Raw genomic sequence first — 22,804 nt, 5'->3', positions numbered from 1 at the left:
ATGTTTGACACGAGGACAATTATCTTCTAGACGGAGGACGACCTACATCTCAGCATGCCCATTTAAACGTGTTCTCGAAGGAGTAGAAAACATGGATCCCAAGGTTTCACTATCCATCCAACGTTCGTCTTCAACAATTTGCAAGGAGTTTTGGATTCATTGACAATATTTTTTTCCAATTTCCTCATCACTCTTCAAAGACAACTGTTACTTCCTCAACACTAAATGGACATTTTTTCCCCATTTAACGTACCTTTAAAAAAAGTCATCTTTTGTCTTCGTACAAAACATTGAGAAAAGTAAACTCGTTGCAAGTGTGAATATATATTTTTTTGAACTGCAAGTGTGAACTTTTTTGAACTGCAAGTGTGAACTTTGATACGTTTGGTCAATGGCCATGGCCATGGCTCTTTGGATTCAATATCTTAAAGTCAATGAATGATTTAGTGATTAGTATCATATGAATGATAAAACGTGAGTAGTACTAAAACATGAATAACCTCTTTATTTTTATTCTTTCATTCCATTCTTTATTCATTTTAAAAGTGTCAAATCACTGAAAATATCATTCACCTAATATACCTTTTAAAATTAAAGAAAACTGAATCATACTAAGTTTGAAATTCAATGTGTTGAATAACTACTACTTCATCCACAAAATTAATGAAACTACTACTTTTCAAAATGGAGGAATGGATAAACTATTACTAATTAATGTGATACTAAAAACATCATCATATTAGACTTTTGAATAGAACAGTTCACCTGTTCTATTTTTTAACTAATTCTAATGGAATAATCTTTTTTTCTAATTTCAGATTTCAGTTAAAGAGATTAAATTAATAATTCAATTTTGGACTAATTAAATGAAGGACTTGGTATCTGATTCCAGAAAGTCAAATGTACTTTTTTTATTTTTTTTTATTTCATTCAATAATCTCTTCCTATGTCAATTTTTGATTAGCTATGTCTTATTTTTCAATATAATTATGCATGTATCTTGATTAATTAGCAACTTGGTCAAAAAGTCATTATCTAAGAACTTTTCAATGCTAATCTTTTTTACTATTATATATTATTGTCATATTTACTTTTCTCATTACATGTATACATACATATACATGCAAATTACTATAATCTTTTTACATTCTGCTTTTATGGGAAGATGAATTTTTCAAAGAGTTGTGGATGTGAAATTGTTCTATTGTTTCTGTTCTGCTTCTGTTTTCTATTGGCTGCTACTCAAAAAACTGACCCAATTGAAGGTATGTTTCTTTGATATAACATATTAACATAGTTTCCAAATATAGGAGTAAATATGTGATGTATTATATGTTCTATTGTTAATATAATAGTTTCATTTTTTTTCACTAACATGCAGTTGATGCATTGAGAATCATAAAGCAAAATTTGATTGATATTAGTGGAAATTTGAGTAACTGGGGTGATGGAGATCCGTGTACATCCAAGTGGAGAGGAGTTATGTGCTCCAATACAACATCAGATGATGATGACTTTCTACATGTTCAACGATTGTATGACTTCTCACTTATTTTTTCTATATCGAACCTTTTGCGAGTGATATGGAGCGTTATGCGGACAGCTGTCTGATTGAATCGGACGGTGATTGATACGTTGGAGGGCAGATCCTCTACTTTTGAGTAGAGTGAAGGTCTACCTGTTCCATGCGCCTATCTACTTGGAGTTTGTTTTTGGACCTTTTGTTATGGGCCTTGCGGACGGCCCTGAACAATAATTAGTCTTAGTTTCCTAATTAGTATAGGCTCTAGTTTTTTCTGCTTTTGGTTCATTTCTCAGACTACAATGCGCATTTCTCGCTATAACCGGGTTACAGTATCCCTTGTACGCTTCAGATGATTCACTTCTAAATTGCATTTTGACACTAACTTTTATTTTTGTGTATAGGCATCTAATGAACATGAGTTTGGCTGGAAATTTGGTACCTGAGATAGGCAACTTATCTCATCTGAAAATATTGTAAGCTACAAATAAACAGGTTCAATTTTGATCAAGAATATTCGCATTATGTAACAGATTTCTGTTACTTTCTTACTCTAAAATGTGCTTTTATTTGTAATCTTCAAAGGGACTTTATGTGGAACAACATAACCGGGAGCATCCCGAAGGAAATCGGCAATATCAAAACTCTAAGACTCTTGTAAGTTAAGAACATCTCCGCGGTCTAATTTCGTCGATAAATATCAAAGACATCAAAATTGAAAATCAATGACATTTCTTTTGTAGGCTCTTGAATGGAAATCAATTAACAGGTCATTTACCAGAAGAGCTCGGATATCTTCCCGTCCTGAACAGAATGCAAATTGATCAAAATAATCTCACAGGACCAATACCTTTATCCTTCGCAAACTTGACAAATGCGCAACACTTGTAATGTTCTTTATACTTTTGCTACTTTATTGTTATTTTTCTTAAAAGAATGATGAAAATAATGCTTTGATCTTTTCTCATGATGGAGTAGTCATATGAACAACAATTCACTCAGTGGACCAATTCCACCAGAGCTTTCTGGCTTAAGAAACCTTCTTCATCTGTAAGTGACGCGTAAATATTTACCGTTTCATAATACTTCATTTCATGTTTATATGCTGTTGACAAGATGAATCTCTGGATTTGCAGTCTTCTTGACACCAACAATTTATCAGGAAATCTCCCAGATGAGCTTGCTGAGATGCCAAGCCTAAAGATACTGTAAGCTAATTTGGTTTTCATGTTGTTCATTCCTTTTTCATAAATGTATGGTTCTAACATGTATTGCTTGTTCTTGCAGTCAACTTGATAACAACAACTTTGGTGGAAATAGCATTCCAAGTTCTTATGAAAACATGTCAAAGTTATTGAAACTGTAAGTACAATCTATCAATGCAGGGTCGTCTATGTTTTTGGAGACTCTGTGTAGATTAGTCACGGTTAACCGGTGGCAAAACAAATCAGGGTCCTATTTAACCACATTTTAATCCTGAGAGATATTTTATGAGACCCTTTTTCGCCACGGTTTAACCATGACGAATTTTGAGTCATGTGCGGTAGTCTGTCTTGCACGTCCTCAGAGACGGTTCTGAAACTAGATGTTACTAATCATGTGTGCTAGTACATCACTAATATAAATAGGGAAACCATTATTATAATGTTTTGGTTTGAAGTACTAATTTGAGATGATAAAACTTTTGGTTAATTTCAGGAGCCTTAGGAACTGCAATTTGACAGGACCAATTCCTGATTTAAGCAAGATACCAGACCTTAGTTATCTGTAAGTTCAGTTATCTCATTTCAATTCAACTTAAGTCTGATCTAAGCAAGATATCGTCATACCACACTTTTTTTTAGCAGAATCATTTTTACAATATAAACTCTTGGCGTGCGCGATCAAACGTCTGACTGTAAATGTTACTAATGACAATTGTTTGTTTGAATTGCAGTGACCTCAGTTTCAATCAATTGAATGAATCTATTCCTACTAATAAGCTATCTGAAAACATCACAACCATGTAAGAACTTCTATTGGTATTATAGTATGTTAATCTATTCGTCTTCATTTCAATTTTTCACTTATAGACATGACATGAACTTATATACTCTTATTTTTTTTACTCTTGAAATTTTTGCAGTGATTTATCAAATAATAAGCTTGATGGTACTATTCCATCTTACTTTTCTGATCTTCCACATCTTCAGAAATTGTAAGTAATTTCTTGTTTCATCCTTTTGTTCTTCTAGATGAAATGTTTTTGTATACTATAGACCAAATAACATTATCATGAGATCATGCTATAAAATTAAATAATGACTTTTTAGCTTATATCTTGCCTTATGACAGGTCAATTGCAAACAATGCACTAAGTGGCAATGTTTCCTCTTCCATTTGGCAGAACAATACTTCAAATGGATCAGAAAAACTTCTCTTGTAAGATGTGAAATGATAATTACACAAATTTTCACTTATAAACGTGTATCTACTAAGTACTATTTCACACAGACACCGAACATCACACTGAGACTGATAATAATTTGAGAAAGTAAAAGTGATTGAAAGTAACCACATGTATCAGTATCATGTTGAACACCGACACATGTAGAAGATAGGAAACACATTCAATCTGAAGTGTCAGTACTACATAGATCTGTATTATGGAGCGTGCATATGTCAAGTTTTTTGTCATTTCTTCAGCATTGATGCTACTTGATTTTGTTGATTTGATTTACTCAACATGAAGTTATGATCCTGCAGGAACATGCAAAATAATCAACTCACAGGTATATCAGGCAGTACAACAAGTCTTCCTTCAAATGTCACACTCTTGTATGCATATATAAACTTATTTTATGTTTATTGTATTGAAAAAAAAGAAAGAAAGTATGATTAGTATTCTAATGATATAAATAAATCAAAACTTGTTGAACATTTTCATTTTTCAGGCTTGAGGGGAATCCTATATGCTCAAACAACAACAACACCAACACCATAGTTAAATCCTGCGGATCCGAAACTGAAATTGACATGAATGGTAACTCCAATATTACCTGTCCAAGCCAACAATGCCCTCCTCCTTACGAATATTCTCCGGAGTGTGTCTGTGCAGTGCCGTTGATCGTGTATTATCGATTGAAGAGTCCGGGATTTTCAGATTTTAATACATATGTGGAAGAATTTGAAAGCTTCTTGTCAAGTGGCCTTAACATAAATAAGAATCAGCTATTCATTAATAGTTTTACGTGGGAAGACGGTAGATTGCGAATGCATTTGAAGCTTTTTCCCGTATATGTTGATAATGCAAACTCTTATACTTTCAATGAGAGTGAGGTTATTAGGATAAGAGACTTGTTTAGAGAATGGACTATTCATGACAATGACTTGTTTGGGCCTTATGAGCTTCTCGAATTCATTCTCCTCGATCCTTACAATGACGGTAACAAAAACTTGTTTTTGTATGGAGTTCAAGTCTCAGTACTACTGAGACTTGAACTCCATAGTACGTACTCATGCGCCAGTGTTTATTTGGAGTTGTTTCATACAGTTAATTATATCTGCAGAGCTTGTCGATTCTTCAAGTTCGGGAATAAGCACAGGTGCGGTGGTTGGAATCGTGTTAGGAGCGATTGCCTGTTCAGTTGCATTATCCGCAATTGTTGCCATTTATATATTAAGAATACGGTTGAAAGATTACCGTACACTCTCGAAAGGGCGTAAAGGTGATTAAATTGCCATAACTTATTGGTATGAATTGCTTTATTCAAATGTACCTTAAAGCATACTTGTTATAACTCATCACAGGTTCTAAGATCTCAATAAAAATTGATGGTGTGAGATCATTCAATTATGAAGAAATGGCTTGGGCTACAAGCAACTTTAGTGAATCTGCTCAAATTGGACAAGGAGGGTATGGGAAGGTTTATAAAGGTAATCTTCATGATGGAACTGTTGTTGCCATAAAACGCGCGCAAGAAGGTTCGCTGCAAGGGGAGAGGGAGTTTCTTACAGAAATACAATTGCTATCGAGGTTGCATCATCGCAACCTTGTGTCTCTGATTGGATATTGTGATGAAGATGGTGAACAGGTAACTATTTCTAAGTCACAATTAAATGTATGCTTCTATGGCTAGTTTGTTTTTACATCAGGTTTGTTTTTTCATGGTTGTAGATGCTGGTCTATGAATATATGCCAAATGGAACACTAAGGGATCACCTTGCTGGTATATTTTGTGCTCTTATTCCTTGCATTTTACTTTCTATATCATGAGCATACATACCCTCTTGCGATCACGCAGGTGAGCAGGGTCATCATCCTCATTGTATTTCACAAGTGCACTATCTCTTCTAACTTTTGATTTCAATTTTTATGGCAGCTTATTCTAAAGAACCTCTTAGTTTTGCAATGAGATTGAAGATTGCTCTAGGGTCAGCTAAAGGTCTTGTGTACCTACACACTGAGGCCGATCCTCCAATATTCCACAGAGATGTTAAAGCTAGTAACATATTATTAGACTCAAAGAACATAGCAAAAGTTGCTGATTTTGGACTTTCAATACTAGCACCAGTTCCAGATATCGAAGGCAATTTGCCTGCTCATGTATCTACCATTGTAAAAGGGACCCCGGTAACGTTTCCACTGACAATGCATATAAATTAAATTATTTGATCGTATCTTTATACATTAGTTACGTGGATGTTACCGTACTAATATTTGATAACTGTTTTAACTTTTAAACATGCAGGGTTACCTCGACCCAGAGTATTTCTTGACGCGCAAGTTAACTGATAAAAGTGATGTTTATAGTCTCGGTGTTGTATTTCTAGAAATCGTGACTGGAAAACCACCAATCTTCCATGGCGAAAACATTATTAGACAGGTATAGCTTACACATTATTGTAAAATGTTCCTTAACTATTACTTGTGGCTTAAGATATAACTAGAATATAATGCTTGATGAATTTTTCGCGCAGGTTAAATTGGCATTCGAATCGGGTGGAATATTTTCGATAGTTGATAACCGAATGGGATTTTACACTTCTGAGTGTGTGGAAAAGTTATTGATTTTGGCTTTAAAGTGTTGCAAAGATAACCCCGATGAAAGGCCTAAAATGCAAGAAGTTGCCAGAGAAGTCGAAAACATATTGTCGATGATGCCTGAATATCATGCCAAAAAGGGTGGTGAATATGATACAAGTGATTCTGGAGCTACATTCAGTTCACAAGCTTCATCATCTGTTAACAAGAATCCTTTTGTTTCAGGAGATAGTTTGGGGATTGAGCTTGTTAGTGGAGATGTACCTACCATTAGACCAAGATAGATGATGAAAAAGATTGATGAGTTTGTAGATATTGTTTTATGATATGAGAATATAACATTGGCTTGTAAATTGAATAGTGAAGATAATTTTTGTTAAGTTATAGTCAATTCTTTTAGTACTATCTTGTTGTAAGATAAATTGACAGAAATGACTTGTTGTTTATTGATTTTGTAGTTCCATTATTTTCAATGCATTCCTTCAATTTATTTTTAACTGTCTCTTTTGTTGAAATTTTGTTCTTATTTATTTATTTATTATTTTAAAGATTAATATAATATTAATTGTTTCTTTTAACAAAAGAGGATATGATGGCCAAGAGAGAAAAAAAGAAAATAACCAAAAAAAAAGTCTAACTAGTCAAAGGGATGTGATCATGGTTTTATTATCAATTAAAATGATTTTTAATTTATTTGTCAGGAGTTTTAAAAGAATGATGAGCTAAATGTTATTCAAATCAAGACTATAATTGTTTAGTCACCTTACACCAGGATTTCCTTCATGTTAAGTATGATTGAATTCGATGTGTTAATTATTTTGAGTCATTTTAAAGATTTTATGGACTAAAGTTTGAAAATTGTGATCATCCAAAGTCTCACACTTACTATATATCTATTAAGATTTTAAAATCACTCCCCACCATTCTCCCTAGCATTAGATTTGTAAATCATTCTTATCAAAATAGCTACAACTCATATAACAATGTCCACATCTCTATAGTGTGAACATCATACTAATCAGTTTTCCTTATATATCCTCTTATCCAATTTATTAGACTTAGAATTTATTTAAGTATCTTTAGAATTGAGCTAAACTCAATTATTATTCGGGCGATATCCACGACCATGACTAATCTCAACCCTCAATACCATAATGTTTTTTTATACAATTCTGATTCTCGATTTCTTCAATTATATACATGATTATTTTTGTTGATTTGTTAGGACGTTGATCCTCTCAATTTTTTTCTCCATTTTTACTTCAGATTATGTTTGGATTGATGTAATTGAATGAAATGAGATAAAATTGGATGATATAAACTTAAGTTCCATTGTTTAGATTGATTACAAATAGGTGGAGTGGAGCAGAACTTGATGGAATGCATTCCATTGCATTCCATGACTTTCCATCACTTTTTGTACCCTTTGATTTTGGCAGAATGACAAAACTCATCTATTCCATCATAAAATATCCAAACAACATAATAGTATCTTTATTCTATTCCGCTCCATTTCATTACCCTCTATTCCGCTCCTTTCGTTTTGTCGTATCAAAGATAGCCTCAGTAGCATTAATGGTTATTTGATCAATAATACTCTCCAATTTATTGAAGAGAAAAAAATAGAAATTTTAATGATAAAATGGTAATGGTGATATAATTAAAGTCATATACTTTTGTTTTCGATGAATTTAAAGTCATATGCAAAACTAATTAAGGTATTATACAGATGACAATTGGATCCATTTTTATTGACACCCGCAAAAATTATCCACAATGAGTAGGGTAAGAACCTCTAAAATGGATACGAGCGTAAACACACACACTTATTCATGAAAATATATGGGTATGGGCGTGGTTACAGATATCCTAATACTCATCTCGCCCCATACACGCAAAATATAGATTTATATATTTTCATTTTTTAATATATTTTCATTTTTTTTATGTATAAATGTTAATTTATTAATTTTATTAAATGCATCACTATTAAACGCATTTTAATATAAATTTTTGTTTATTTCTTAATTCAACACTATCATCCTTGAATTTTTTTTAGTGTTGTTAAAAATTTAAAATGACATGATTAATTATAGATATATTATTTTTTATTAGAAACGCGGATGAATGGGTATGAATATGAGTACTTAGGTACCCATAGGATACATGTATGAGTACAAATGTTATTACCTACACGAGTATGGACTCAGGTATAGAGATTTTTTCAAACTGCAGATAAAGAGACGAGTACTATAGTACCATACTCAAACCCTACTCAAATCTCTATTATGATTTTTATACACAAAGATGTCATTATGTTTAACTAGTTTAAATGTTTTTAGATTAACTCAGCATAATTAGGTCCTATTTTATTATGAATAATTAGGGATGGCAAAATGGGTCGTGGTTCATCGGTAAAATTGTCAAAATGGGCTACCTAGCCCTTAATAGGTGGGCCTTGAGCTTTTTAGAACTCAGCCAAAAAGACACTGTATAATATGTGCTCGAGAATTGCTACCCGAGTTCGGCCCTAGCTAGGCTTTTGGCTACTCGGTCCTAAACAAACTTTTTTATTTGAAAAAACTTAAAAATAAAAACTCCATAATATCTATTATAAATTAAATTAATTATTATTTTAAACATAATACATTTTTTAGTACTGTATTATCTCTTATAAATACTATAATGAAATATATATATATATATATATATATATATATATATATATATATATATATATATATATATATATATATATATATATATATATATATATATATATATATATATATATATATATGAGGAGGGTTATATTTACTCCAGGAGTAAGTTATTATAACTTACTCCAAATCTAGACCATTGATTCTTCTCAATCTAATAGTTAACAATAATAAGTAATAGTTTTCTCTCTCCACATTTAATTACTTAATATTTTTAACCACTTAATGGGTAACGGGCTTTTCAGGGATGGACTAAAAAAGTCCTGAAAAATATAGGCTTTAATTTTAAGACTCAAGCCCTATGATTTTTTTGGTCTAGCAGACCGGCCCATATGAGTTGGGCCAGTTTGACAACTTTACCTGTAAGATCGGTCCGTGCATCCACTAAAAAATAGTGGGTTGGATTGAAATTTTGGGTCCGCAGTCCACCAAAGCTCGTCCCACCAAGCATGTCGTCCGCTAAAATTCGCCCCGCCAAAATCCGCCGCCCGCCAAAGTCTGCCCCTTTTATTTTATACATTTATTTGTGAATATATGTTTTTATAAGGAAATTTATTAAGAAGATGCTTTATAAAAAATTGTTCTAAAAAATAAATAAAAAATCTAATTGAAAAGTAAAAAAATCTATTAATTTATTTAAGAAATAAATAGGCGGCCAAGTTTGCGGGCCGCCAATCTACCACTTTAGTGGAACAGACTAGATTTTTCATGCTCATTTTTATTTGATGGACATGCCCGCCCAACTTTTTATTCGCAGACTTAAGACGAGGCGGGGCGGGTGCCCGTTTTACCACCCCTAATAAAACTTATGACAACAAACTTTACTATCTAATAAAGTGATTTCGTAAGCTTATTTTGCTTTTATAAATAAGTAGACGTTTGACCGTGCGATGCACAGATATATTTTATTGGATTATTATTAATAATTAAATATATTTAAAATATATTGATTGCATCTTTTAACTATTATTATTATTGCAAATTAATTGAAAGGTGAGCTACATAGATTAAAAAGTTAGTTTTAAAATTATATTAATGAAACAATACAAATAACAAATAAATAAGTAGTGGTTACTTTAATAGGATTATTAGTTTTTTCATTTAACTATTACTCCCTTCGTTTTTTATTATAATTCGTTTTAGACTTTTCACATAGATTAAGAAAAATAATAATTGTTGTATGAAAATGATAAATTATGAAGGTTTTTACAAAATTTTCCTTCATTAATGACATTTGAAAGATAAATTTATATAATTGAAAGGAGAAAGAATAATAAATATTATTATTACTATTATTATTATTATTATTATTATTATTATTATTATTATTATTATTATTTAAAAAAGTTAATTTTAAAAATTATTTAAAATATTTAATGAAAATAATAAGTTTTTTGTGGAAAGCAAGTTTTTAAAAATTAATTTTAAAAAATAATAAAGTAAATAAAATGGATATAGAAGTTAAGGTGAAATTACAAAATTATTTTTTAGTAAATAAGAAATAAAGTAAATAAAATGAATATAGAATTTAAATTAAAATTACAAAATTATCTTCAAATTAAAATTGGCATAAAAAAATTAGACTTAACAATTTTAATTAATAAGATAAATTATAAAAAAAAACTTAGTGGGGTAACTTAGTTGACATAAATTAGTTGGGTTAAACATATGTAAATTGTTAATTTAATATTTAATTTTAAAAAATCATTTATATTTATATCTTAATTATTATAAATAAATTATTGATATTTATAAATTAATAATTTTTTTAAAAAAATAACTTTTTTTTTGTGAAAGCGAGATAATATAAACGGGAGAACTAAAGATTTTACAATCTGTTTACACGATAAATCTGAAAAAAAATCCGACAAAAAATTAAAAATAATATTAACCAATTAAAATTACGAAAAGAAAGATTGATATTTCATGTACTAATCAGCCACTCAACTTGATAGTCCTCAATTCTATCCATAATCAATTAAGCGCTTATTGGAAAATTACAAGACATATTCCATATTCCAAATTCAAGAAATAATCATAACTTTATAAATTTCGTAAAGCAACAAGACTTAAAATAAATGACTCAAAAGTTATAAAAAAAAATCTATGGCAAGTTGGATAAAGATTGACAAATACAAGTGAAGAAGGATAGCAACTCTAAGAAATTGGCCATATCGATAAAACATTCTACTTTCTAGGGTTAATACCTATTTTCACCCCTGCCATATGGGGCTGATTTGAAAAATCCCCCTGCAAAAAAAAAAGTTGCAAAAATTCCCCTAACATTTGAAGATTCTCTCGTTTTAAACCCTGTAAAATTTTTACTTTGAAAACAAACCTTGCCACTTGAAAGACTCTATCATTTTGAACCCTGTAAATTATTATTTTTAGTAAAACCAACCTTTCCTGTCATATACTAGAAGGTTTAAAATGACATAATCTACAAGATTATAAGGTTTAAAATGAGTGAATCTTCAAATGACAAGGTTGGTTTTAAAAACAAAAATTTTACAGGGTTTAAAACGAGAGAATCTTCAAATGTTAGGGGAATTCTTACAACTTTTTCTTTTGCAGGGGGTTTTTCAAATCAGCCCCATATGACAGGGGTGAAAATAGGTATTAACCCTACTTTCTATCATTGTTTTGGATCAATGTGCTTCCCACCACTTAATATTTAATATACTTACAAAAATAAACTTTAACTTATCCATAAATAGAGGAAGATATTGAATAAATTCATTACTATAATAAGAAAAAAAATGATGAATAGAGGAAGATATTGAATAAATTCATTACTATAACAAGAAAAAAATTTATGAATAGAGTAAGATATTGAATAAATTCATTATATAATAAAAAAAGACGTTGAATCCGTATAAATGGGGAGTTGTTTGGTTAGTAACATTGTCGTTTATATGATTATTACGGAACGAGATTTGCTTCCGAAACTACGGTTTGAATGTTGATAATACAATGTGGAATATAAAGATTTTAGTTTGGAAATGGTCATATTTGGAAAAAATTATTAATCCCAATTATAGCTTTTACGAAAGGAAATACCAACCTTTCTTCTTGTCTTGTCTGAGCTTGAGCATCTTCGGATGTAGAGGTTCTGTCTTTTTCTTCTTCTGATCTTTGTCTTGGGGTGTCTTCATTCTTTGAACTGATCTTAATGGATTTGATCATTCTGGCTTAAGTCAGTTTTGCTTATTTATCTTCTGATATTAGATGCCTTCTTTTAGACACAGGTTCTTCCTTCTAATGTCTTGAGCTTCTTATGACCTTTTGATGTTGATCCACAAAACTCCTTTTGATATGTAGATTTTGTTCATAGAGTGTTGAGATCTTTGCCTAGACATCTCCTGATTATACTGAGTGTTGGAGTATGACGTTGATCTTCTACTCAGTGATGTTTTTCTCCTTCTGGATCTCTCTACACGGTTAAGTGTTTGATCTTGAGATCAATACAGAGCGATGCTCTGATACCAATTGAAGGTGGAGAAAAACACAAGAAAGAGGGGGGGTTGAATTGTGCTCTTTATCAACTAAAATTCCCTTTCTTTTTAACGTCTTTTATTTCTTTTGTTTTTATCATCTATTGGATTATGCTTTTGGTGTTGCGGAAGCATGTGGAAGTAGAACTGCATAACCAATGAGATGTTCATTTTAACTTCCGTGTGTCATCAGAACTTCTGACTGGTCTCAGTACAGTTCTGAGGAGCTTTTGCTTGAATGTTCTAAGTTAAAACAAATAGAGCAGAAAGTAAAAGACACATTCATTTTTATCCTGGTTCACCTTCTGAATAAGGCTACCTCCAGCCCACCTTCTTTAGGTGATTTGCCTCTTGTCCAGAGGTCTTAATCCACTATAACCAAATCATGATTACAACCGCACGATCCTCCGTCGTGACTAACAACCTGCACAACCAACTGCTGTGACTAATCCTGCACAAGCTACCCGCGAGTGACTAACCCCTATATGACTGAACCGTTCAGTGATCCCTTTTGGATATAACGTTCATCAATCTAGTAACCTGCACAACAACGCGTTGTGACTAACTCCCTGCACAGCGACCTGCTGTGACTGACTGCAATGGACTGTTCAGTGATCTCCACGAGATATAACATCCATTGACACCTAGACTCCTAACCTTCATTTGGTCTCCAAGAGATTTCCACAATGACCGCAGCCAATTGTCTTCTCAAGATTCAGACCTCAACTGGTCGCTCAAGGCATTTTCTGGAGATTACATAAGTGATTCTTAGTTAAGCAGATGGTCTCCTATTCTCAATACATATGCTTACGACTCACTGACTATAAGTCACTTCTGGAGCCTAAACATTCTATCAGAAGTTTCTAAGATATAACACACTATGAGCAACAACTTTATGTGTTCTACATATTATTACAAGAAACTAAATATCTTGTAGTCTTCTTGTCTTCAACTTCTGAATGAGATCCTTGCATGTCTGTTGATAAGCAGAATATGAGCATCAGCTCCAATTTGTAAGTGCTTCTTCATGCAGATCTTCATCTTCATCTTCGGAAAGCAGATTAAGAGCAACAGCTCTATGTTGAATTGCTTCTTCCAATGCTTGTCTTCTTCTTGAATACTGATCATGAAGCTTGTTACAGCTGATCAAGTATTAGTGGATTTCTTCTTACTCCAATGGAGGATACTGCTTAACAGTAGAGATTTCTTCTTCAATTCTTCTATGATTTCCTCACGTAGGCTTATGGTTATCTTATAACCACACTATGGATTATTTCATCACATACAGAGTATTTGTTCCCTCTTGTGTATCTTCTGGTGCATGACTTCATATTTCTTCACTTATACTTTCATGCTCAGCTTCTCTCTCTAGACTTTCTCTCAAGATTTATATTTTGTTGCATATGTTCTTCTTATCTCCATGGATGATCCTTACTGGATATTCTCTTTTTCTCCCCGGATCCATACAAGGGATGGATGATCACTCACTCTCCATTTTTGGATGGATATATGAATAATGCCTTCAAGTTTGAAGTTTGATTCTATTTATAGCTTGATGAATGGTTACCGTTGGAATGCAGCCGTTGCATTCTGGTTGAAGATGGTATTGAATGCTTTATTTTGATTGGCTGCATGTGTTCGTGACAGAGCCTTATCTTCAACAAGATGATTACTGTTGATAGCGTGCTTCTTTGAATTAGCTTGTCTTCCCAATGTGCTGCATGTGGCTTGCTTCTTCAATCAGCCTTGGGAGTTGTTCCACTTAATATTGCAACTGTTTTTCTTATGATGAATTTTCTAACGGCTCTCCCTTTGATTTTAAGCTCTTTGTGTTTTATTCAATTTGTATGCTGAGCTATAGATTCTTCATTGGCTAGTACGTGACTTCTACTGATGTTTGTATCTTGCATGTCGTCGCTTTAGAACTTGTAACTTCAGAACTTCCAATCTTTCTACTTGCGTGATCTTCTGATGTTTGCAAAGCTTCTTGTAATGATCTTCCTTGTTCATTTTCGGGCAGCTTCTGATGTACTTTCTAATTGAGGCTTTTTGTATGTAAACGTTGGTATTTCTTTGAAGATTATCTTATTGAAATCTAGCTCCTTGTGATATTGTTGTTGTTGCATATTCTTCTGAATGGTCTTGTTCCTCATTGTTGTTTCTTTACTTCTGATTTGTTAATCTTGACTTGTTTGACGTATTCTTAACCAGAACATCTGATGAATGATGTTTAGCTTCGTCAATCTTCTGGATGTAGTTGTTGCACTTCTTTTTCTGATGAATCTTGTATAAGATTTATAACATAATATCTTCACACTAAATGAAACTATTAGTAATAAATTTGTTACTCACAAAATATATTCTTGTTATCACCAAAACTAGATTCTGAACATAGATTCTCAATCTTATTCTAACACTTATAATAGGCTAAGTCACCGAAGGAAAGACTAAGGCTCAAGTTGGTTAACAAGGGATATCAATGATAATGCAAGGGTGGTTTACAAGGCCGCAGAGTTTTAAAAAACAATTACGTGTATATGTGTTTATCAAATCAACTAATTGTTAGGAGTAAATTAATGGTAAATTCATGTGTTAATATAAGTGATTTAGTCTCCAAACCAATGTAAAATGTGATAAATCCATAGGTTTTTATTAAGAATTAAACTGAACAAGTTTAGTTCATGCGTAAAGCAAATCGAATCACTTGTGGGTGTTATTGTTGCAGGTTTAGAGCTGAATTGAAGCTTGAGAAGAACATGAGGAGTAAAGAGAGCTGGAAGTCTCAAAGGCAGAAGAAAAATATGGAAATTGCAAAGGGCGCGCCGCGGAAGTCCTGTGAGGCGGCGCGAAAATATCTCTGTTTGTGAGCGCGCCGCGGGAGTTCTAGTCAGCGCCACGCCAAAGTTTCTGTTTGTGAGCGCGCCGCGCCAGTCCGATGCCGCGCCGCGGCCTCGACCTTAAAAGCCCAAAACTTATATTTAAAAGCCCTAGCTTCCAAGGGTTAGAGAACTTTGGAAAGAGCGAAATTAGGAGAGGAATCTGAAGGTGCAGCCACAATTATCAATTGAAGACCAATTCTCTATCAAGCGAAGACATTCCTTTGATGAAGATGAATTCTTCCATTAATCTTTGTGTGTTCTTCATGTCTATGGAGAGCTAAACCCCTTTTGTTGAGTCTAAGGTAGTAGTTAACCTATGAATATACAATACCATTGATTAATTCCTGTGAACAATTATTTGAATTCATTATCAATAAGAAACCTTGTTTTTATTCTTAAATTATCGTTGAATCTTTGATCGAAAGAAATGATTTAACTTTTGCCCTAGGTTACTATATTGATTCAATTGCACTTTGCAGAGATGGAATTGTAATTGGGTTTTCATAATTATCGTTCTTAATTACTATTATCGTTATTGATATTTGGAGAGATCGAATCTCATACCGGTAAAAGTTATCTAATTTGATTTGCAGACATGGAATCTTATTTGAGGATAAGTGAAGATAATGATTCAAAGGATTGTTCTATTGTGAATTAATTAATAATTGTATAGGATTAGGTTGATGAACCCTAAAGACTCAACATCTTTCTTTACTTGTTAACACAAAGTCCTTTACTTGCTTTTATTTTATTATTTGCTTTTGATATTAGAAGTATAAAACAAACCAAACTCAATTTTCCTAACTCAAAATAAACAACTATAGAACGGCAGTGATATTAACCAATCCCTGTGGATACGATATATTACCGAAAATATTTACCCAAAAATACTTTCAACAAATTGGCGCCGTTGCCGGGGATTGGTGTCAATATTGCACGCATTGCAATAGTTCTTATTTTGAGTTTTAATTTTTATTTTCTCGATTTGGTTGTTTCACGTGTTTGCTAGTTTTTGCAGAAGATCGTGTATGCGCAGTAAAGTTCCCAGTGATCAACTTCTTTTTGATCCCGAGATCGAAAGGACCGCTAGGAGGTTAAAAAGCAAAGCACGAAGAAGAGCAAATATAGCAAAAGCAAGAGACAACGCAACCGCGACATCGTCACAACATCTTGAAACCATTGACGAGTCGCAAGAAGGATTCTTCTTTCACGAACTATTCACGGAAGAAGACCCGGAAGTTTTTATACAACCTACTGTTGTCAACATGGCTGCTAATGGTCCATGTGCTAATAGTCCAAGACTCAATCCTCAGTTCGCTAGAACTGCCGCCAACGGGCGACCGACAGAACTGAAGACCGGTATCATACAATTGATTTGTGCAAGTCCTTTCGCCGGATTGGACCATGAAGACCCGTACACGCATCTTACTCGATTCTATGAGTTAGCAGGTACTACGGGTGTCGCTCAAGCTGATGAGGAAGCATTATTTAAGAGGTTGTTCCCACATTCTTTGCTATCTAAGGCAAAAGATTGGTACTTGGATCAACCTGAAGCAGTGATGACTAATTGGAACACATTAGAAGAAAAATTTCTGGAAAGGTTTTACTCTCAAAACCGATTCTTCGAAGCAAAAACAACGATAGCAGTATTTTCTCAAGGTAGTAATGAATCTTTGAATGAAGCATGGGAAAGGTATAAAGCTATGTTGAGAAAGTGCAAAGGACACGGCTTTACAGACGTCGATCAAATCCATATGTTCCGTAACGGTCTCACAGCTACAAACAAGACACTTTTGGACGCCACAGCTGGTGGTTCTCTCATGTCCAAAACACCTGAAGAAGCTACTCAGATAATAGAGCGAATGGACCTAAATGATCGTCAAGGCAACCATGATCGAACGGTAAGAGATAAGAAACCCGGAGTGTTGGAGCTGAACAACAGTGATGTTCTACTTGCCCAGAATAAATTGCTAACTTCACAGGTGGAAATTTTGACACAACAAATGTCCAAACTACCACAACAACTTAAGGAGCTGAACGGGATATCCAATTCTTATCAGGTTGCGAAGTGTGAATTATGCAAGGGCAATCATCAAACAGGATTCTGTCCACCAGTCCTAGAAGAAGAAGTAAACTACATGAACAACACTCAAGGACCAAGGCAGAATCAATACCAAAATCAGCCATATCAACAGAATTATCCTCCGAGGAATAACAACCAAGGGTATCAACAAAGACCCAGCAATCAAGGGTACCAGCAGCAAACTTTTCAACCATACAATCAACCGCCGCCACAACAACAAGGAGGACAATCTAAGTTGGAAGAGACCATGAATCAATTCATGCAAAGGTCAATGACAAATCAGAAGAACCAGGAAGCTGCAATTAAAAATCTGGAAACTCAAGTAGGGCAACTGGCTAAACAAATTGCAGCTACTCAGTCAAATGCAACATTCTCCGCCAACACTCAAGATAATCCTAAAGAGCATTGTAAAGCAGTGACGACTAGAACCGGTCAGAAAGGTGCTGAGAAAGAAGTTGAAATCAATGATACCGAGAAAGAGGATAATAATCAGGCTGCGGAAGATGAGGAGAATGAAATCATAGTGAGCACCATGAGCAAAGATGCTGAAAGAGAAATAGATGAGATCAAGAAAGAAAGAGGGATGTGTTGCACGCTCGCGAAAATGAACAGAGTCGCCACCAATATATTTATCCCATAAGGGAAAGGAATATCAGGAAACCTAACAAATGAAGGAACAGGGTCTTGCGACCAGAGAATCTAGGTGCGGGAGTCGGTTACGCGAGGGGAAGGTATTAGCACCCCTCACGCCCATCGTACTCGATGGTATCCACCTATGTTTGTTTCTATCTAAAGGGTGTGTACTATGTCTAAACCTATATGCGAATGAATGCAAAAGAAATACGGGGAAAAGAAGGAATATTTACAAATGTGCTCGTTCAAGCCCCGCGACTTGATGCCTACGTATCCTTTTCAGGAATCAGAGCGCCGTAGTTCGGCTCTATAGTTTTGTTTGTTTTTGTGTTTTTTAGTTGGGCGGAGTTAACGCTCGCGCTCTTGCATAAAGGGGACAGCCTAGGATGCAATGGAGCGGAGATAACAATGCCCTTAAGAAAGGAGAGAGAAGAGAGAGAGTTTGAGTGTTTCGAGGAAATCCCTAAAGCAAGGGAAACTCGAGTTACTCTTTGGTTTGTGTCTTTTAACGTTGGGAACTTACGCCCGAATGGAACCCTAAAGCAAGGGAGATCCAAGCACTCGAACATTCCCTAAAGCAAGGGGTGTTCAAGCTTCCATTCCCTTTTTAAGATTTTCACTTTTTTTATTAGTGTTTTAAGTATTTTCTTGGTATTTTTTTTAAGGGAATTAAAATCAAGCATTTGTTAAGTGTTTTAAAGTTGAAAAGGAAAAGAAACTAGCCTAAGTATGAAGGGAATTTCTACCTAATGTTATCATGGTTTCTACCTAAGGTTAGGAATAAAAGACACATGAAAAATAAAGCAAAAAGTGGAGTATATGAAAATAGCATAAGAGCATGAAATAGAACAAGTCAAAATATAGCACAAAAGTGAATTAAACGTACTATTATTTTTAGGGTTTTTATGAAAGAAATGAGTTCAAAAAGATTAATGTCAAAATTAACCTAACATCTACTTGTTTTTATGAGTTTTTTAATATGAAAAATATCAATTAAAGTGACCAAGATTAATTCCTAAATATGATCTAAAAGTCTAACAAATTTTATTGATTTTATTGTTTTTTTTTCACTAAGAAAAATAATAAGGAAAAACATATAAAAAATCTAACTCTTAATACTAAATGGTGTAAATCAAGGGGTGAGGAATTGAAATACATGGTGCAGTCAGGAACAGGGCGCAGGCCCAGAGGATAGGCCCAGGGGGTTTTATTGTGACAGTTTCTAGCAGCCAAAACGTGTTACGGGCCACACATGGGGTGTATGATTAGCAAAACGGCCCAAGGAATTGTATGTGGTAGATTTGCCAAAACGGTATGGGCCTAAAGGGGGGTGAACGCAGGAATTCGGTGGCCCATAGGTTTCCTTGTATTGATCCATTACCATTTTTTTTTATCCAGATTTTATTATGAAAAGAAAATAACGAAATTAACAATTAATGAAAACAAAAAAACGTGAGATTGGGAAATTAGGGTTGAACGTGTGACCTTTGGAGTCTTGGAGTCAGACTTTCCCCTCTCTTCTTCCTAAAGCAAAACGGCGCCGGTAGCCTCAACCTTTCTCCGATCAACAAGATCCACAGCGCCGCTGTGATGCCCTCAAGCGACGAACTTTGCGTGTCTCCGATTATCCTTCGCTTCGAATCTACCGAAGAAATCCGGAGCTTCTTCAATCTCGGCAAGAGTACCGATGACTTCGTCTGACCTTCTTCTATTCATTTCTCTACTTCTGAACCATTGGCGTTACTATATGTTGAGGAGATGACGTTGAAGATAGAGTTAGAACCGCTATGGCAGATGAAGATTGACGCGCGTGAAGAGCTATTGCAGAGAGGTGAGGATTGATGAAGACTCTCGATTGAAGAATGAAGATGATGTGTGAAGTTGTTGTAGTTAATTCTGAAGGTTCGTGATGGTGAGGACTGAAGATTGTTGGTGAATTGAAGGTGATGATTGTGCTCTGAGGAAGATGAAGATTGATTTTCAGTCGGAGTCTGACGGTGCTTCAACGGCAACGAAAAATGGAGAGAAATTCAGAGAATCTTCAGGTAATACTTCGGTTCTCTAAAGCTTCATGATGCTTCTTCTTTTGCGTTCTCCTCTATGCGCTTCCGAATTTCCTCTTTCCTTTATTCTTTTGATTTTCAAATTTTCACGTTGCGATATTGTTGTTGTTCTTGATTTTCTGAGCTTTGCGTGGAGAGTTTGAAGATTTGTGATGAAGTCATAATGAGAGAGATGGATGAATGATGGAGGGAAGATGAAGGTTGAAGTATATGATGGTGAGTGAAGTGTGAGAATGGCGTGGAGAAGATGAAGATGGATGAGAGGAGAATGTGAGAGTGATGAAGAGTGAAAGGTGAGTGTGATGAATGAAGCGTGTCTTTGAAATATGGAGGGAAGTCTTGTTATATAGGTTGAGGGAGGAGGATTGATGGCCTTTGGATTTGGATTCTGTTAGGGATTTTTGAGGGTGGAGATTGATTCGGTTACAGTTAGTTTTGATTCTGTTTTGGTTGTTAGGATTAGAAGAAGTTGGTTAGAGAGCTGTTATGATAGTTATTCTGTTTGTAGAAGTTAGTTATGGGATTCAGTTAGTGAGGTTTGTTATAAAGCTGTAAGTTTCCTAACTGTTAGGGAAGTTAGTTAGTGTGAAACTGAATTAGTTACAAATAACTGTTCTGACTTTTCTGGTTGAATATGCAGGTCCTAGTTTGGTTTTCTGTGGCAGATTGGAATGTTGGATACAAGCTTACTTGTAGTATCAAGGTAAAACTAGGGTAGAAGGTATTTGATAGGAGTTTTTGTGATTTGAAAATTAGTGTATGGATGGTTAATTGCTAGGGCTTGTAACTCTGTTAGTAATGGTTGTTATGATGGTTGAAGTTGGTTAAATGTTAGTTAGAACTCTGTTTGGAAGTTTTGAGTCAGTTTGGTAGTTATGAAAATAGGCTGTTAGTTACTTGTTTTTCTGTTGAAGTCTGTTATGTGACAGTTACACATGTTTTTTCTGTTATTGAATGAATGGTGTAGTTTCTGTTATGTTAGTTTTTCTTGACTTTGAGTCTGAATTCCCTGTTCCAATTGACCTGAATATGATGTAGAATTGCTTTGGATTTATGCTGTTTTTTTGGTTCTGGATATTTATTGAATAAGGGATGATGCTGAACCGTTATTCGATGATAACTGATTGTTTTTTGTGGTGCTGGAAGCAGGTTTGTGGCATGAATGGGGGTCTTATAGTAGCTGCATTTGGCTCTGTTTTGCATTGATGCAGGGCTGATCTTGAATGGATGTACTTTTGCTTTGGATTTGCTAGGCAGCTAGCACTGAGTAGCTAAGGGGTAGGTTGTGAACTGGTTTAGGATTTAGATGATGTAACTTTGATATCCGCTTTTTTCTAGAACCGCATTGTTGCTCATATCTGCCTTCTTGAACCGTATGCTTAAGACCATGTGACATGATACTGGAAATGGAGCTGAATGAAGTTGAACTGATGGATCTTTTATGGTTGTCATTTGTTGTGGCAGGTATGGTGTTGTTTGGATTTGTTGATCTTGGTAAGGGAATGTAGGCATTTATGAAGAGCTGGTGCAGGTTTTGACATATGGTGAGTATTAATCTTTTGAACTTGTGTATGAATTTGACACTTAATCGCAGACTGTCTTGAAGTAGAATGAATAGACCTTGTATTGCATTTGTGAACATGTCTTGACTTTGACATAGCTTGGAACTGATATGGTTTTGGCATGGATGTATTGTGGATTGGTTTAATGACTATTGGTTGCTGGATTTTATATTGATTTTTATTGTTTTGCAATGGGTTATGCAGGGTTGTTTGAATATTTGCGTGGTTATGTATGGAGCTGACCCACCTATGGATTGTGGCAGGTTCTTTTGGAAGCTTTGCAAACTTTTGGGTATGTTTCAAGTCATGAAGGCATTATGGAGAAAATTTTGGCAAATGATGAAGAAACAGCGAACCTGGTTGAAGATGATAGGTCTAGGTCATTGTTGGGTTTGAGTCAAAGTTGGTCAACGGTTTGACTTAGTCAACTGTTGACCAAAAGTCAAAGTTGTTTTTTTGTAATTTTCTTGACTTTGTTTTGTAGATAACGGTGGACTCTTGATCTTTGTAATTAAATCTGATCTTGGTTTGAATAATGGAATGTTGACTTTTTCAAGTAAATTTGAACTGTATTCTTTTATCTCCAATGCCTTTATTCAAATTTCCAATTTTTCTTCAATATTTGCACTCAATCTTCAATAGCAATCACGCCATGACCCAAATTGGCCCTATTCCAAACCATAATGCCATGAATGTTGTTTGGTAAAGTACATATGAATCCTCCTAACCTTGATGTGAAAGAACAACGTGGAATTGACTGGTCACCAAAAGCCTCAAAACACAAACCTTAATTAAAAGAGTCTCATCCAATAGAATTAGGGAAAT

General features: G+C 34.2%; 1 protein-coding gene and 1 long non-coding RNA gene across 3 annotated transcripts; both read left to right on the top strand.

Moving 5' to 3' along the window:
- The first annotated feature begins 1,119 nt into the window (after positions 1-1,119).
- Positions 1,120-7,011, top strand: LOC131617465 (probable LRR receptor-like serine/threonine-protein kinase At1g06840). The gene is made up of 20 exons (XM_058888750.1): positions 1,120-1,265; positions 1,382-1,535; positions 1,927-1,998; positions 2,108-2,179; positions 2,266-2,409; positions 2,501-2,572; positions 2,659-2,730; positions 2,810-2,884; positions 3,221-3,289; positions 3,459-3,527; positions 3,648-3,719; positions 3,857-3,943; positions 4,268-4,339; positions 4,456-4,946; positions 5,071-5,229; positions 5,312-5,595; positions 5,679-5,730; positions 5,884-6,134; positions 6,253-6,387; positions 6,482-7,011. The coding sequence occupies exons 1-20, from the start codon at positions 1,166-1,168 to the stop codon at positions 6,827-6,829; spliced, it is 2,850 nt and encodes a 949-aa protein (XP_058744733.1). The 5' UTR covers positions 1,120-1,165; the 3' UTR covers positions 6,830-7,011.
- A 12,777-nt stretch (positions 7,012-19,788) lies between these two features.
- On the top strand, positions 19,789-22,540 carry LOC131620841 (uncharacterized). Of its 2 annotated transcripts, none has more exons than XR_009289311.1 (5): positions 19,789-20,399; positions 21,058-21,120; positions 21,567-21,695; positions 21,882-21,961; positions 22,243-22,540. It is a non-coding gene; the product is annotated as an uncharacterized LOC131620841 (long non-coding RNA). The 2 variants fall into 2 exon arrangements; XR_009289310.1 differs by having other exon boundaries at positions 22,184-22,540.
- Positions 22,541-22,804: the final 264 nt, after the last annotated feature.

This window comes from Vicia villosa, linkage group LG7, assembly GCF_029867415.1.
Source record: "Vicia villosa cultivar HV-30 ecotype Madison, WI linkage group LG7, Vvil1.0, whole genome shotgun sequence".
NCBI classification, from domain to species: Eukaryota; Viridiplantae; Streptophyta; class Magnoliopsida; order Fabales; family Fabaceae; genus Vicia; species Vicia villosa.
The sequence above is the reverse complement of the archived record's forward strand: the minus strand, read 5'-3'. Positions and strand labels throughout refer to the sequence as shown.

Excerpts from the sequence above, each read along its gene's own strand:
- LOC131617465 (XM_058888750.1), top strand. The coding sequence starts at position 1,166 with ATGAATTTTTCAAAGAGTTGTGGATGTGAAATTGTTCTATTGTTTCTG. Across the intron at positions 3,290-3,458 it reads ATACCAGACCTTAGTTATCT|TGACCTCAGTTTCAATCAAT; the intron begins GTAAGTTCAGTT and ends TTTGAATTGCAG. Across the intron at positions 4,947-5,070 it reads CCTCGATCCTTACAATGACG|AGCTTGTCGATTCTTCAAGT; the intron begins GTAACAAAAACT and ends TTATATCTGCAG.